The sequence below is a fragment of the Leuciscus leuciscus genome (assembly GCF_965113295.1).
Source record: "Leuciscus leuciscus genome assembly, chromosome: 9".
NCBI classification, from domain to species: domain Eukaryota; kingdom Metazoa; phylum Chordata; class Actinopteri; order Cypriniformes; family Leuciscidae; genus Leuciscus; species Leuciscus leuciscus.
The window spans coordinates 13,954,476-13,970,418 of NC_138733.1; the positions used below are offsets into that span (position 1 = coordinate 13,954,476).

The 15,943-nt window shown below is 36.6% G+C and overlaps 1 protein-coding gene across 1 annotated transcript in view; it reads left to right on the forward strand.

Annotated features, from left to right (window-relative positions):
- The window catches only part of gbe1b (glucan (1,4-alpha-), branching enzyme 1b), a 146,274-nt gene that overhangs the window by 21,441 nt on the left and 108,890 nt on the right, over positions 1 to 15,943 (forward strand). Inside the window, exons 2-3 of the mRNA XM_082181172.1 lie at positions 11,673 to 11,842; positions 13,949 to 14,064. Of these exons, the coding sequence (XP_082037298.1) occupies positions 11,673 to 11,842; positions 13,949 to 14,064 (286 nt within the window). The remainder of the gene's footprint in view (positions 1 to 11,672; positions 11,843 to 13,948; positions 14,065 to 15,943) is intronic.

The window sequence follows — 15,943 nt, forward strand, 5'->3', positions numbered from 1 at the left end:
ATATTATTTTAAGTGAAAAAGTATACATTGTAACGTGATATCTGGTGAAAATGGTTACACTTAAACTATTCCTATGTTGTTCTTGTATATTTTGTCATCTTTTTTTTCATTTCTCTAAAACATACATTCATTTTCTTTATGCAAAAATAATTTCTTTTTTTAATGCCATTCGATCGATTTTCCTTCCTTCCTTCCTTCCTTCCTTCCTTCCTTCCTTCCTTCCTTCCTTCCTTCCTTCCTTCCTTCCTTCCTTCCTTCCTTCCTTCCTTCCTTCCTTCCTTCCTTCCTTCCTTCCTTCCTTCCTTCCTTCCTTCCTTCCTTCCTTCCTTCCTTCCTTCCTTCCTTCCTTCCTTCCTTCCTTCCTTCCTTCCTTCCTTCCTTCCTTCCTTCCTTCCTTCCTTCCTTCCTTCCTTCCTTCCTTCCCTCCCTCCCTTATTACTTTACTGGCACTGTTTATATTGTAATGTGATGGTAAATATGGTTACAATTAAACTATTCCTAAGTTGTTCTTGTATATTTTGTCTTCTGTTTTTTAATTTCTCTAAAAGTACTTTCATGTAACCTCAAACTTTCTTTTGACACAGTTTCACAAAGACTGCTGGGAAAACCCAGCATTCTGTTCTCTAGACTGTGTCTCGTTGCATTCTCTCTGCTGATTCAGAAAGAGCATGAAATGCAGTCTGATTTGGTCTCCATCTGGGACTGATATTTCCCAGCAGTCTCTCTTTGACAGTTACTCAGCCGACTGTACATCTGTGAGAAAAACAGTTGAAACTAAGTGAATAAACTGTGGGGACAGTGGGAAGGTCAATTGGTCACATTCTGTAGTCTGCACAATATTGCCACAATGTGTCAGGGCTTCAAGGTGGTTAACCAGAATGATCTTGGTTCGAATCCAAATCCAGGATACTTGGATCTCTGGGATACTGGCCTACTATTGGGTTAAAGGGATAGTTCACTTTGAAATTCATTTTTGGTATGTTTTAGCTTACCTCAAGGGCATCCAAGATGTAGGTGTCTTTTTTTCCGCGGTAGTTTCAATTTTGATATTTTTAGGTCAAACCGTTCTTGTCTGTCAGTCATATAATGCAGGTCTATGGTCACGGTCTCAAAACACAAGCACAGAGTCCAAATTAAAACAATTCCCCGTCGTCCAAATTAAACAATTCCCCATCGTAAGTACACATTGATGGCCTGAGACACGAAACGAGCGGTTTGTGTGAGAAAACGAACAGTATTTATATCGTTTTTACCTCTTATACGCAGACATGTCCGAGTGATCTGATCTGACGTGTACGCAGACTGGTGCATAGATATATACACTAGATGTCGCCTTAAAGACATTCGTTCCAATGAACTGCCGTAGACAAAGCGACATCTAGTGTATATATATCTATGCACCAGTCTGCGTACACGTCACACACCAGGATGCGCGAGCGCCCTCAGATCACTTGGACGTGGCTGCGTATAAGAGCTAAAAAACTATATAAATACTGTTCGTTTTCTCACACAAACCGCTCGTTTCGTGTCTCAGGCCATCAATGTGTACTTCCGATGGGGAATTGTTTAATTTGGACGACGGGGAATTGTTTTAATTTGGACTCTGTGCTTGTGTTTTGAGACCGTGACCATAGACCTGCATTATCTGACTGACAGACAAGAACGGTTTGACCTAAAAATATCAAAATTGAAACTACCGCGGAAAAAAAGACACCTACATCTTGGATGCCCTTGAGGTAAGCTAAAACATACCAAAAATGAATTTCAAAGTGAACTATCCCTTTAAGCCCTTGAACGAGGCACTTAATCTAGAGCTGATTGCTGCAACATGGGGCTAGTGTCAATACATTTCACTTTCTAAACAAAAGCAGCTTTAAAGAAACCACAAGTACTGGTGTTTGTTGTGTGACATCAGGATACGTTCATCTATTTGATTAATTAATCAGCATATCATGTACTTAATTTGATTACAAGTAAACATACTAAGAAGCTCTCATTCTATGAGTGTTATTTAAAAGTAATGGCTGGCTGTATTATAAATGGAACTTAATATGAGTTGAATGATAAAGTTTATCAAGTTAATACGATTTTGACTAAATTATCTGAGGTAATTATACACGACTAACTTTTTTACTGCTTTTTAACTGCTTTTAATACTTATTAATGTGTTTTTATACTGGCGCACACTTAGATTTTGGACATGATTTTGTCATCTGAGACAAACTTTTGGGAATCGTAACAGATTTGATGTTGTAGGGCACACTTTGATCACTTAGCATGGCATGCTCATTGACTGCCAAATAATTGCCTTTGAGATGAGTTGTAGCCTCTGACAAACTTCTGACAGTGTCAGAAATTTCAGGTTGCGGTCCTAAAATGTGTCTGCTCCTGCGGCGGGCCATTTCTACCGATTCCCTCTTTTGCCCAGCCAACTGTCTCCAAACTTTTGTTTCATTTTCTGTGCCAGGCAAAACATTGCCAGCATTTTTCTGTAAGTGCTTGCTGGGTTTGTGTGGTGCGATTTCAATGTTGGCAATATTAGAACATGGCATGATTGACCGTTCAGTCAATGCCATCAATCTGCTTCGGCTTTAATGCAAGATCTCACCGGGCTCATATCGCACAACGCGACAAACAACAAACTTAAAGGACAGATAAAAACCACACAGCAGACAACCAGCTTTAGAAAGGACATCTATAGTCTAGCAATTTGCACTCATTATTACTAATAAGCAGGTGTGCTGAAGTTCTGATTTCACTGACGTTCAGGTACTGGTAATAACCATGTTGGAAATCAGCTTCCTATGAAGTCACCTTGACTGTCTGATTGAGATGCAGTTTCTGATCTCTCCTCTAGACTCTAATCATCTGGGACACGAGCCTGCGGACATGCGGAGAATATCAGTACCTTATGGTGCGGCAGTAGGCCAACCCTCCCTCCGCTCCTCAAACACTGATTTCTTGTAATGGCAGTGACTCTCATAATCACAGAGCAGCTGAAGTTTGACAGTCGGCATGGACTGGGAGGGGGTCGGATTAATTTTCTTGCATATAGTTGTCAGGTGCTTGCTTTTGTGTTTGCCTTTTGGGTGTCCCAAATACACTGAAGTTGTATTGAATAGGGAAACAGATTCAGTGTTAAACACCTTTTAGAGGGAAAAACATCACTTTTCAGGGGCCATGTGAGTTGGTGTTCTCATTTACCCAGCTCAGGTCGGTGTCACACGATTTGATTGCCTTGCAGAATCCAATCCCTCTTATTGTTGGCATGAAACAAGTTGCAATTAGTCTTTTCTTCCCTATTGTGACATATATGAGTAAAACGGCTTCTCGACCAAGGAAAAATGTAGGGCAGACTTGATTTTGTTCATGAGGAATTGATTGGATGGTTTGATGGTTGTGATTAGCTATTGGTCAATCTCATGTGAGTGACAGGTTCTCCCGCCCTTGCGCCAGTAAACGTGTCATCAGAGAAGAGGAGAAGAAATGTTGCTATCCAAACGTGAAGTGTAGTATGATTTAAAGTAGCCTAAACCAATTATTCTTATTTGGGATATTTCCTTTCATTTAGTGTGTAATATAACTGTTTGTGATTGACCTTTGAAAATTTGGTAAATGGAGTTATTGTCTCCCGAGCCCCGAAAGAAAGAACCGATTGTGAATCTGAAACGAGTCGTCAGTAATTCCAGTCTTACTTCAAGCATGAAACTACGTAGTACGTACACTGTAAAAAAAAAAAAAAAAAGTTGAGAAAACTTAAAAGTTTAAGGCAACCAGCTGCAGGACATTTTTGAGTTTTCTCAACTTACGTGTTTGAGTTATCTTAACTTTTTTCATGTTAAATAGTTGAATAAACTTTAAAAACTAAATTTGTCATACAAAACGTAAGTTGGATTTTTTACAGTGTAGGTTTGTAACATTTGCTTAATGCCAGCCTGTGGTCTTCATTGGCTGACTGTGAACAATGTCTACTTTGACCCTCAAACATTGTAGTTTTAGCTGAGGCCTGGAAGAGTTTGGTTCAGGTTGTCGACATGTCAAGAAGAGACACTTTTCTATGCTAAAGCAAAAGCAAATCCACTTTGCACTTCCAAAGACGGTTAAATACGGTTAAACCGGCGTCCAATCTTTACTGTTCGTATCAAGTGCTGAAGAAGATCCGGAACTGAAATTTAGATATGGTAATGGTCGCTTGGTTTTTTGACACATGCTGTGTAAGCGGTAGACCAATCAATACAGACTGGGGCATCTGACCAATCAGAGTAGAGTAGGCTCTGGGTAAGGTTGGGATTAGAGAGACCAAATCCTTTATCAAACCAATTCAGATGCTGCGAGAAAAGAGGTGATATTATAATATTAGAAAATGATTACCACCAGAGGGTACTCCACCTCAGACTATTATCACTCTAGCAAAGACTACATTACCCATAACCCACTGCCCAGACTATCAGCCATGAATTGTATTCAGCTGTTGCTTGTTAGTTTCTGTCTATATCAACCTGGTTAATTCAGTCACTCTTCACTAGGTCTTGTTAGTTGTTTACACTGCATCTCTGAGCGTTTTCCATGTTCCTGGTTTTTGATATCTGCCTGTGTCCTGGTTTTCCTGTTCCTGTCTCACCCTCTGGATTTGTTCGTTTGATTGGACTGATTTACTGAGCTCTGACCTCTTGCCTGTTTTCGACTACGATTGTGGATTGCCCTTTCAATAAAACAGCATTTGGATCCTCAACCTTCATGTCTCAGAGCAGTTTGTGACACATGTAAACCTGCTGTAGTAGGAGACCTTCAAAACATAATTAGAAACATTTAAAATAGTATAATATGGGCACATTAAATGAGGTAAAGCTAACTCTAGAGTTATTGTAATATTAAATAAAGTAACCATTTGAATAAACTGCAATGCGCACATTCTTTTCACACTATTGTCTGCGGTTTGCTCTTAACATGAGAGCATGAGAATGCCTTAATTCTTTGAGGAATAGATTCAACAAGGTGCTGGAAATATTCCTCAGAGATTTTGATCCATATTGACATGATAGCACCACACATTTGTCGGAGATTTGTCGGATCCATGATGCAAATCTCCCGTTCCACCACATCCCAAAGGTGCTCTACTGGAATGAGATCTGATGGCTGTGAAGGCCATTTGTATTGAGAACTCCTTGTCATATTCTTTGTGCTTTGTGACATGGTGTGTTATCCTGCTGTAAGTAGCCATCAGAAGATGGGTACATTGTGGTCATAAAGGGATGGACATGGTCAGCAACAATACTCAGGTTGGCTGTGGTGTTGAAATGATGCTCAGCTACTAGGGGCCCAAAGTGTGTCAAGAAAATACCCCCAGACCATTACACCACAACCAGCAGCATGAACTATTGATACAAGGCAAGATGGATTTATGCTTTTTCATTTTGTTTGACAAATTCTGACCCTACCATCCGAATGTCGCAGCAGAAATCGAGACTCATCAGACCAGATAATGTTTTTCCAATCTTCCATTGTTCAATTTTGGTGAGCCCGTGCGAATTGTAGCCTCATTTTCCTGTTCTTAGCTGACAGGAGCGACACTTGTGAGACCAGTGTGGTCTTCTGCTGCTGTAGCCCGTCTGCTTCAAGGTTCAACGTGTTCAGAGATGCTCTTCTGAAGACCTCGGTTGAAACGAGTGATTATTTGAGTTACTGTTTCCTTTCTATCAGCTCAAACCAGTCTGGTCATTCTCCTTTGACCTCTGGCATCAAGGCATTTTTGCCACAGAACTCCCACTCACTGGATATTTACTCTTTTTCTGACCATTCTCTGTAAACCTAGATGATAAACCTAAATCCCAGTAGAGTCTGTCACCAGTCTGGCTTTGGCATAAACAACCATGCCATGTTTAAAGCCACTTAAGGCCCCGATCACACCTAATGGGTTTTTTTGCAGTGAGAAGCGCCTTTTTTCAATTGGTTTCCTATGGCAGTGAGCGTTCTGTGCGCTGTTTATGCGCCTGGCGTTTTTGCAGTTGAAAAAAAAGCAACGCCGAGCGGAAAAAGTGCCCGACGTCATCGCGTTTTTTTTCCACTGTCCAATCGAATGAATGGAGAGACGGGCCTTCCGTTGTAGTGATGAAAGCTGCAGTTGCTTGAACACCCGGAGAGTTCGATGATGGAGGATAAACTTGTGGTGCTCTCGCGGGTTACCAGGAGCTTAACGACTTCACGAACCGTAACTACCACAATGTTAAAAGAAGGTAAATAAAGTTAATAAAAGGCTGATTTGACATTTACTTGACTGACAGGACAGCTGTTTCAGTGGTTGCCTAGCAACATAAAAAACGCAGCGCACTGCTCGTTCTGTGTGATGGGGCAGTGCTGTGCACCTCGCGTTTCTGAACCTGAAAAACGCGTTACGTGTGATCGGGGCCTACATCTTTCTTCCCCATTCTGATGCTCAGTTTGAACTTCAGCAGATCGTCTTGACCATGCCTACATGCCTAAATGCATTGAGTTGCTGCCATGTGATTGGCTGATTATTCGCATGAACGAGCAGTTAAACGTGTATACCAAATTAAGTGGCCGGATTATGCTGAATTTTAGTATCAAATCATCCATTCTCATTCATGATGATAGCAGACAAGGATGAAGGATGGATTAGTAGGCCAGTAACCTTTTTAAATGTGACACGGTTACAGTTCTGTCCATCTGTGCATTGATTTATGTTAATTTCTTTTAATGCTTGAAAAGAAAAAAAAATCAGTCTCCACTCCAAAAAATATGAATTTGACACTGACCGAATATGAGCACATTTGTATTCATATCATAATATTTCTGTGCATGTTAAAGTGATCCATGAGAGAAACTTTGAAAAGGCTTAACTTTAAAACCAAATGCCAGAGATTAAATGGCCTCGCTATGATCTCAAATGACAATGATGAACAGCCAAGTTTGACGGTACAGCTTTACATGAAGGCTTACTTTGTTAACTTTAGTGAATTTGTGAGATGTTATGAATTAATGATTAACAATCACAGCATTTATGTATCTTGATTAATGTTAATTATACATTTGACGGTGCACATTGATTAAGTCTCTTATGCTCACTAAGGCTGCATTTATTTGATCAAAAATGCAGTAATATTGTGAAGAATTTTCTATTTGAATAATTTCTAATATTGTTGTTTAAACGTCATATTTTTTTTTCAGATTCTTTGATGAATAGAAAGTAAATAAAAACAGCATTTATTTGAAATATAAATCTTTAATAAAAATTAAATAGTAAATGTAAGTTGTAAATGTATTTACTGCTACTTTTTATCAATTTAGTGTGTCCTTGTTGAATACAAGTATTAATATATTCAAAAATGATACTGACCGCAAACCTTTGATCATGTACTAACAAAGAACAATAGTAGATTTTTGAATTAACATAATCTAGATTAATAAGTGATGCCTAATGCACAAATCGAACCTTTTTGTTACAAGTTTGTCATGACGAATTCATTCTTGACTTGTGACATTTTGTTCTACAACATTTAGTGTATATTTAGTTTGTGATTCATTTTGTTATACTTTTGTTCATTGTGTGATTTCTTGTGGCTGTGATCTACAGAGGATACATTTGAGAGAGTTTTCAGAGTGGCTTTTAGCATGCCGACAGCGTGCTCCGCTTTAGTGTACTACTCGTTTACAGTTAGACTGACAGCACAGTGAAACCTTCTCTTGGTCTGGTGTGTCTCTGAATTTGTCCTTTTTCAGCCTCACTACTACAAAAACTTTGCTTTATGTCAATCCACAAACTTAACTTAGACAATACATTTAGAGACATTTATACTGTTAGACTTCAAATTAACTGCTGTGAGAAATATTCTTCTTATTATGGATGATCTTTAGGTCAATGTTTTATTTAAAGGACTATGATAATTTTGTGTTATTTTAAATTGTATTTATTTAGTCTGTTTATTCAAATCTGTCAGTTGCACCACAACAATTTGTCATCTTCCATGTGAAAACTGCCTGTCCATTGGCAATAATATATATTTTTCCACACCTCTCCCCAAACAACCAGCCTCAAGCAAGAGCCAATGAATATGTAGTTTTTACCACATTCCTATGGGAAAAATATAGGCTACCACAAGTGAGCCTGGGGTCCAATCATTCAGAGAGCACGTTTTAAGCAACATAAAAATGTATTCAAAATGAATTCTGAAAATCAAAAACTGTCATCGGACATTTGTTTTGGAGGTGTCTGGGACCTAAATGAACAAGCCCAAAGGGTTCTGTTCGACCATGCCAGGCCTGTCAGCTCATCAGGTTTAAAGTTTACAGTGAAGATGCTGACAGATTTTGGCTATGCAGACTGGAACAGCTTGCCCTCTTCATCCTCGGGCATCATCCAAGAGCTTTTTCTTCTTCTTCGCCATCAACATCTCCAGCAAGTAGAGAAATTAATAAAAAAATTAATAAAATAAAAATATTGTGCAGAGCCAACTTTCACTCAGAAATTGCTTGTAGATTTTAGAAATGGTTACAAACAGAAAGTAACTGAATTAAAATTTTGAAGTAGAAAGAAAGACTTAAATAATATTTTTGTAAAATGTAAGCCACTAAAAAATGTTATTACAGTAAAGCATTTCCTAAATCGTTCAGTCCATAAAGGATTTTGCCATTAAAAATAGTCCTCGGAGCAAAAAGTTTTTTTTTTTTATTATTTAAAAATTTTATGCAGACAAACTCAACCTTCTCACTCCAGATTTTTTTTCTTCAAAAATAGTTTTTTATATATTAAATATTTATCAGAAATATATATTTATCAAAAATCAGTTTGTTCATTCTTTTCAATATCGTGCAGCCCAGCATCCAGCTATATTTGGCTATATTGGTAGTTGGTGCTCATTTGCAGAAAGTTTCTTGCATAAATGTTGGTCATGCTGTAAATCGGCAACTCTCATTGAAAACGAATGACTTCCAGTTGTTTTATCGCAGAAACTCGCCCTCTGTGTGAATGCCGTAGGCATTAGACAGACGAGACCGCTGAGAGCTTAGCTGTTTAGATTCTGCATTTAATTCTTGTAGCGACTTCATCCAGCCAGGGAATCTAATAAGCAGCAGGTGGCAAAGGGGATCTTAAATGCTATTGATTGTTTTGAAGAGCGAGAATTTGCCATAATGTGTTCTCCAATGTGGTGAGAGCATCTACGTTTCAAAAGCAGATGTTAAGTCACTTTTAATGTAGAGCTGTGGAACAGAAATATTGGTTGTACGGAAATAAACTTGAGTAAAAACGCATGAGCTTGTTTCTTTTAAGCTCTGAAATACCTTAAATGCTGTATAGTTAGGCAGACTTTTGCCTTTGTGCTGTTGAATGGGCAGCTGTTTTCAGATCATGTTTTCACATATAATGATGCACCCTTTTACACAATAGAATATAATAGAATAGAATCTTTAATGACCAAGGGGTGGGGGGTGGGGTGGGTAAATGGTTTTAATTTAGCTTTTCTATATAACTCAATTCTATATACAAAATATAGATTGAACAGTTAAATCTTACACTAATATTTCACATTTCACCACAAAATTAAAAGTAAAATCAATGAATAAAAAATAAGCCTGTATTTTTGCTGCATTGTGACATGATTTAATAAAGATTATTTTCATTATACTTTTCAATAATTCGTTTTTAATGAAGTAGTTGTGGAAGAGGGCAGTTGGTAACTTGACAACAATGTGTCCCAGGTTTTTCATTGTTAGCTTGTCTGTGCTTCACACTCACATTCACACTCGCTTTCACAATGTAATAGCTGTGCAGAATTGAACAAGGAGGTGTTGACTGACCCCAAACTTCCTTGATTTGTCTGAGGAAGATCATGTCTAATGTGTCTTTCTGATGAGATGGTCTGTGTTTATTTGACATTGTAAAGAGCAACAGATTGGGTGCCTAGGAGTTGTAAGTTGCCTGTTATTGCAATTTGTTGGCCGGAGAGTTTGAGGTCTGGGATTAAAGAAAAAGTTAACTTTTTTGATTAAAAAATAAAAGCTTATTGTTAGCACATGGTGATTGATTTATACCCTTCTAGCTGATATTGTGCTTTATTTTCAGGGGCTGATGTGCTGAAGAGTTAGACAAATCTTTTAACACAGTATGAGCGATTTAATTTTATATCACAGTATCCATACACTACCTCGTTCAAAGGTTTGCGGCCGGTAAGATTTTTGAAAGAAGTATCACTAAAGCTCACCAAGGATGCATTTATATTATCAAAAATACAGTAAAGCAATAATATTGTGAAATGTTTTTACAAATTAAAATAACTATTTTCTATTTTAAAATGTAATTTATTCTTGTGATGCAACGCTGAATTTTCAGCATCATTCCTCCAGTCTTAAGTGTCACACGATCCTTCAGAAATCATTGTAATATGCTGATTTACTGCTCAAGATATATATATTTATATATTTTATCAATGGTAAAAACAGTTGTGCTGCTTAATATTTTTGTGGAAACCGTGATATATCATATTCAGAATTCTCTGATTAATAGAAATTTCAAAAGAACAGCATTTATTTAAAATACTAATCTTTTGCATCATTATTAATGTCTTTTCTTTCACTTTGACCAATTGAATGCATCCTTGCTAAATACAAATAAATGAAAAATTTATAGTGTGTGTATAAAATAGTTATTTTTGTTATAATTATAGTCATGTGACAATGCCCATTTTTAGTAACCCAAATGAACCACAATGCTTTACAAATGGAAGGTACTATTAGATCATTAGATGATAGCCTACTTTATGGATGCAAATCAAAAGATTTATATTATATAATAAATTAAGTTTGGCACCAGTGCAAAAGCAACTTCCTCAAATAGTAAAACAGCTCAGTTAAAATAAAATAATAATAAAACATCTGAAATATCTACCATGGATTGCAAAATTGGCACATTTGTACCATTAGATGTATATACTATTGTACCGTCATACAGCCGGTGCTTCTTTGCATTCATGTGAAGCTAGCATATTTGTGAACAAGGAAAAAGTGAAGTGGGGGGAGTACAGAGCCTTGTGGTACACCTTTGTTTATGGCCAGAAGGTGGGAGGTGAACTTCATCTGCCTTGTAAAAAATCGAACAGGCAGCAGCTTTCGGCTGGCTTGATGCCCATATTTCTGTTTAAGAAGGTGGATGATATTGAAAACAGAAGTGAAGTCAAAGAACAGGATGCGTGCCTAGGTGTTTAGTGTCTCCGGGTGATGTAATGTAGTGTGTCAAAGATGCCAGGTCAATGGCATTCTCCATCAATATACATGAGTGGGCGACTGTTTTCAAATGCTAACTCAACTTTGAAATTTCAAAGGCGATCCTGAGGGTAAATGTGGTTCTTCTGCCAAGGGGATGTTCAATAGGAGGCGTATATAATAGTATAAAATATTAACTTTTTAAATAATTCAGTTTAAGCTCTTGAATGCAAAACAATTTGGTTAACGGCCTTCCACATTTCTTTTAGTTGTTTTTCTTGTGTATTAGGGTTGTATACTTGTTTTGTATTTCGCCCCTAGCATCTTTATGGTATGATAGATTTACTATAGCATGATAAAGGTTTAGTGTTGTGGAACTTGTGTGAGATGTAGCAGATTGGCTCTGTATTATTCTGTCCATGTTTGCTAATAAGTTTTCCTCTGCTTTGTTTTGGAAGGTATGGGCTGTTTGAGAAGCAGCTCGCACTTCTTGAGAAGTCCGAAGGTGGCTTTGATCAGTTCACAAGCAGCTATAACAGTTACGGAGTACAGCGGATGCCAGACAACAGCCTCTTCTTTAAGGAGTGGGCCCCGGCCGCCGAGGCTCTGTTCCTCACTGGAGACTTCAGTACGTCTTTTCTCATTCTAAAATCACGTGTATATGACTCTGCACATCAATAGTGATTATTTTTAATTGCTTACAATATTAAGCTATACTGTACTGGCTTAAATTACAATATGCGTTTGTGTAAATAAGGTAAAATATTTATTTTCTGATTTTGTATATTTAGTCAATTTAAAACAATATACAAGTGTATGACCCTGCATATCAATAATGATTATTTTAAAGGCTTAAATATTAAATATGGTACTATACGCTTAAAATGCAATGCTCAGTTTTATATAGTATGTAAATAATAATTTTATAATATTATATATATATATATATATATATATATATATATATATATATATATACACACACACACACACACATACACACACACACACACACACACACACACACACTGTATATACTGTATATATAAACTTAACTATACTTAAAATACGTTTGACTATTCTTGAAATCAACACAGTTTTATGTACATAAGGTCAAATATTTAATTTATTTTAAGGTTTTGTGTTGTGCAAATATTGAAGCATTTTATAAGCTTTTGCCAAAAACTTTTCAGCTTTGTCACAATTTATAGTTCAGAAAGTTTTGTTATCGTACAATTTTTTCGTATATTTTGTTCCACTGCAGAATTCATAAATCATACAAGCGTTAGTCTGCCTATTCATCTATACCTTGTGTCAATTTGTAGTTGACTGTTTGTTCTGTTTGACAGATAATTTTTTTTTCATCTTAAACTAGATGAAAGAACATTGTGTTCAGGTTAAGACAAAAAGAAAAATCCCCTCAAGGTTATCTGAATTGCCTACAAGACCAAATGCAGTCAGTCAGTCAGTCAGTCACTAAGGGCCTTTCTTTTGAAATCTTTTGTTGTCAGAAGTCTGGCATAATGATTTCTCACCAAGAAAGTGCATTAATGCAGTATTTCAAGGCATTTGCTTGTCTTTTCTAGTCATTAGGAAGTGCAAGTTTTTTCTTGAAGTAGTAATGAGCCAGACTTTACAGACTGCAGGCCAAATTATGTAATTGTTGATCATATGGCAGAACTTACATTGCTTTTGTGAATAAACAAATGATTTTTAGTTGTTGTTGAGAATATACGATAAATTAGACAACAAATAGATATGCATCACTATTACTATTGTTCATACTAGGGTTAGGGTTTGAAAGAGCCCCTAACCCTAATATAACCCTATTAAATTAAATTAAATTAAATTAAATTAAATTAAATTAAATTTATTTATTTATTTATTTATTTATTTATTTATTTATTTATTTATTTTTTTTTTTTTTTTTAAATGTAACACAAAATGGACAGTATACATTAATGATAAGTAAAGAAAAGAAACAAAGCTTATAATCATGTGATCTTTTTTTTTATTGTTAATTATATGGTAATTTGTCGTTTTTACTTGCATAAACCATACATTTTACAGTGTTTTACAGTAAAATTAAACCTAATACAACATTAAACCATTTACATTTATCCACCTTTATAATTTCTGTATAAAGAAATTGTATTTATATAAGCGTTTTTAAACCTATGCTAGGCAGACGATGAAATGAACAGAAGTTGACTAGATTATCTAGATTGTTAAATTAATTTAATTGAACTTTAGTTATTAGACATGTTTGCAACAACAACAACAAAGTCATCTCAGTTTGCACCATGAAAACCAATTCGACCCTCTCTTAGTTGCCACCATTTTGTAAATGGTGTCAAATTAAGCTAGTCACTGAAGTTAGAATTAACTGGAATCAATCTGGCCCAACTTTATAGAATCCCATGTCGTTGGGCGTTTCAATGGTTATTTTTAAGTTAGAGGCTCAAAAACTCAATGAAAATGACAAACCAATTGATCAGTCAAACTTTTTTGGTCTTTTTTCCTTTCCCTAGCAATGATTCACCTTAGCAATATCAGAGCGACACACTAAAAATCACTTGTAACATCTTACCAAACGCATCCCACTGTTTTGCAAGTTTTGCACAGACTACTCTGTGCTACTCACCTTTTCATCATAAAATGTCAAAATCTAGTTTCGATAATATTATATATCGAACAGAGGAAGTTTTTAACTGTAACTCTTTCTATTTAATAGATGACTGGAATAATTTTTCGCATCCCTACACTAAAAAGGAGTTTGGGAAATGGGAGCTGCACATGCCCCCAAAAGAGGACAAAACACCTGCTGTCACTCATAACTCCAAGCTGAAGGTGAGCAGACACATTATCTGGTTTGTTTACTTCATTAGCCTGAACGAGGCGCTGAGGTATTATGAAGCCTTTATGCACTGTCAAGATGGATTTAATATTCACCCTTTTTATGGATGGCGTGTCAATGTTAAAGCCACAGGAACAGCTGTGACTTTCAAGCCATTTGAAGCTCTTCAACAGCGTATGTTTTTAATAACGCCATTCCAATTTGGTGTTTCACACCCATGAGGTTTAAACACAGATCTTTAATTTTAAACAAATTGAAGCCGATCCGGCGGGAACGGTTGGACTCTTCACTCAGTTATAGGTTGTACATTCCCATTAAAGTCAACAAGCTGAATTTACTTTAACACACATTCCTGATATTATTAAGAACCATTCATCTGTGCATGTTGTTCTAAAGAAAAATTTTTATTTTTCTTTGTAATATTGCATCAAAATGTAATAACTTGCTCTGACCCAATGGCCTAGGTGATGGAAAGTAGCAATGACAAAAATTGGTGACACTTTAAAATAAGGTTCTATTAGTTACATTAACTAACAGTAAGCAATACATTTAATAATCTTTGTTATTACAAGGCTCTGTGGAATACTTGATTCTGATTGGTCAATCGCGCCATCCAGCAGTGTGTTATTTCCCGATAACAACCAGTAAAAACTGATAACACCGGCTCATCCGGGTAACTGAAGTCTTTTGCTTTACGCTCACTAGTAACGTTGTTTTCTTCGTGGATGTTTAGCATTTGGTGAGCTAATAAAATATTAAAACAATATTTTGTGCACAATTATTTAATTATGTTATCCGGTATTGCGGTAATCCGGTTTAATTCAGGCATTTAACCAATAACCAAAATTATTATTTTTGTAGGCCAAAAACGGCTGGCACCTCTGGTTACATCGTCTCAAAGTCAATGTAACCGGAGGTGCCGGCCGTTTTTGGCCTACAAAAATACGTCATCCCTGCAGGACTTTATAGATCCAGTTGCTGGACATCTAGCTGAGATTAATTTCTGATCTATCAGTGTACAAAGCCGTTACAGCCTCTTCCGCTTCTGCTGTGCATTATGTTGTGAGACACGCTGGCAGAGGCTTGATTGATGGCAGGTAGGTGCCACTCACTGGGCAAAGGCTGCTTTTCTGGTTGCTTTGTTCCTGTTGTCTCCTTGGGTCAGGCTCTGAACGATAAGAACCAGATGCAGAGCCTGGCCCTGTCCCAGTTCAGGCCCCGAGACTGGACTCGGATGAGTTGAGTGTCAACTGGATTATGTTTCCGGTGAAAAGTGGTCCAGTCGGAATTTAATTATGCAGGAAATGGGCTGTCCTATTCTTTCTGATTCACGCCTCAGGTTTAGGAGAGTCCTTGTGTTGTTATGGGTCTTTTATGCACCTTTTGACTAAATTCAAGACATTTAAAACCTGGTTTCACAGACAGGGTTTAGATTAAGCCAGGATTAGGCCTTAGTTTAATTAGGACGTTTAAGTAACTTTTATAAACGTGCCTTAGAAAAAAAAAAAAAAGCATTACTGATGTGCATCTTGAGACAAAACAATGGCACTGACATATTTTACTGTAAGATATGTTAGTGCAAGTTTCATTCAGTTAAAACACCTCAAACATGCATTTTAATCTGGGACTAGACTTAAGCCTTGTCTGTAAAACAACTACTACTACTACTACTACTACTACGGTCTACTACACAAATTTCACCAAATTAAAAACTAAATATCAGAAGTTTAACTAGATAGTGACACAAAAATTTAATATTTCTTGCATGAAGCCACCAAAAATGAAAATATTAGTATCAAAATTATTAATTGTAAATACATTTATTACAATTTAAAAGAGTTGTTTTCTGTCTTTAATACATTTTGAAAAATA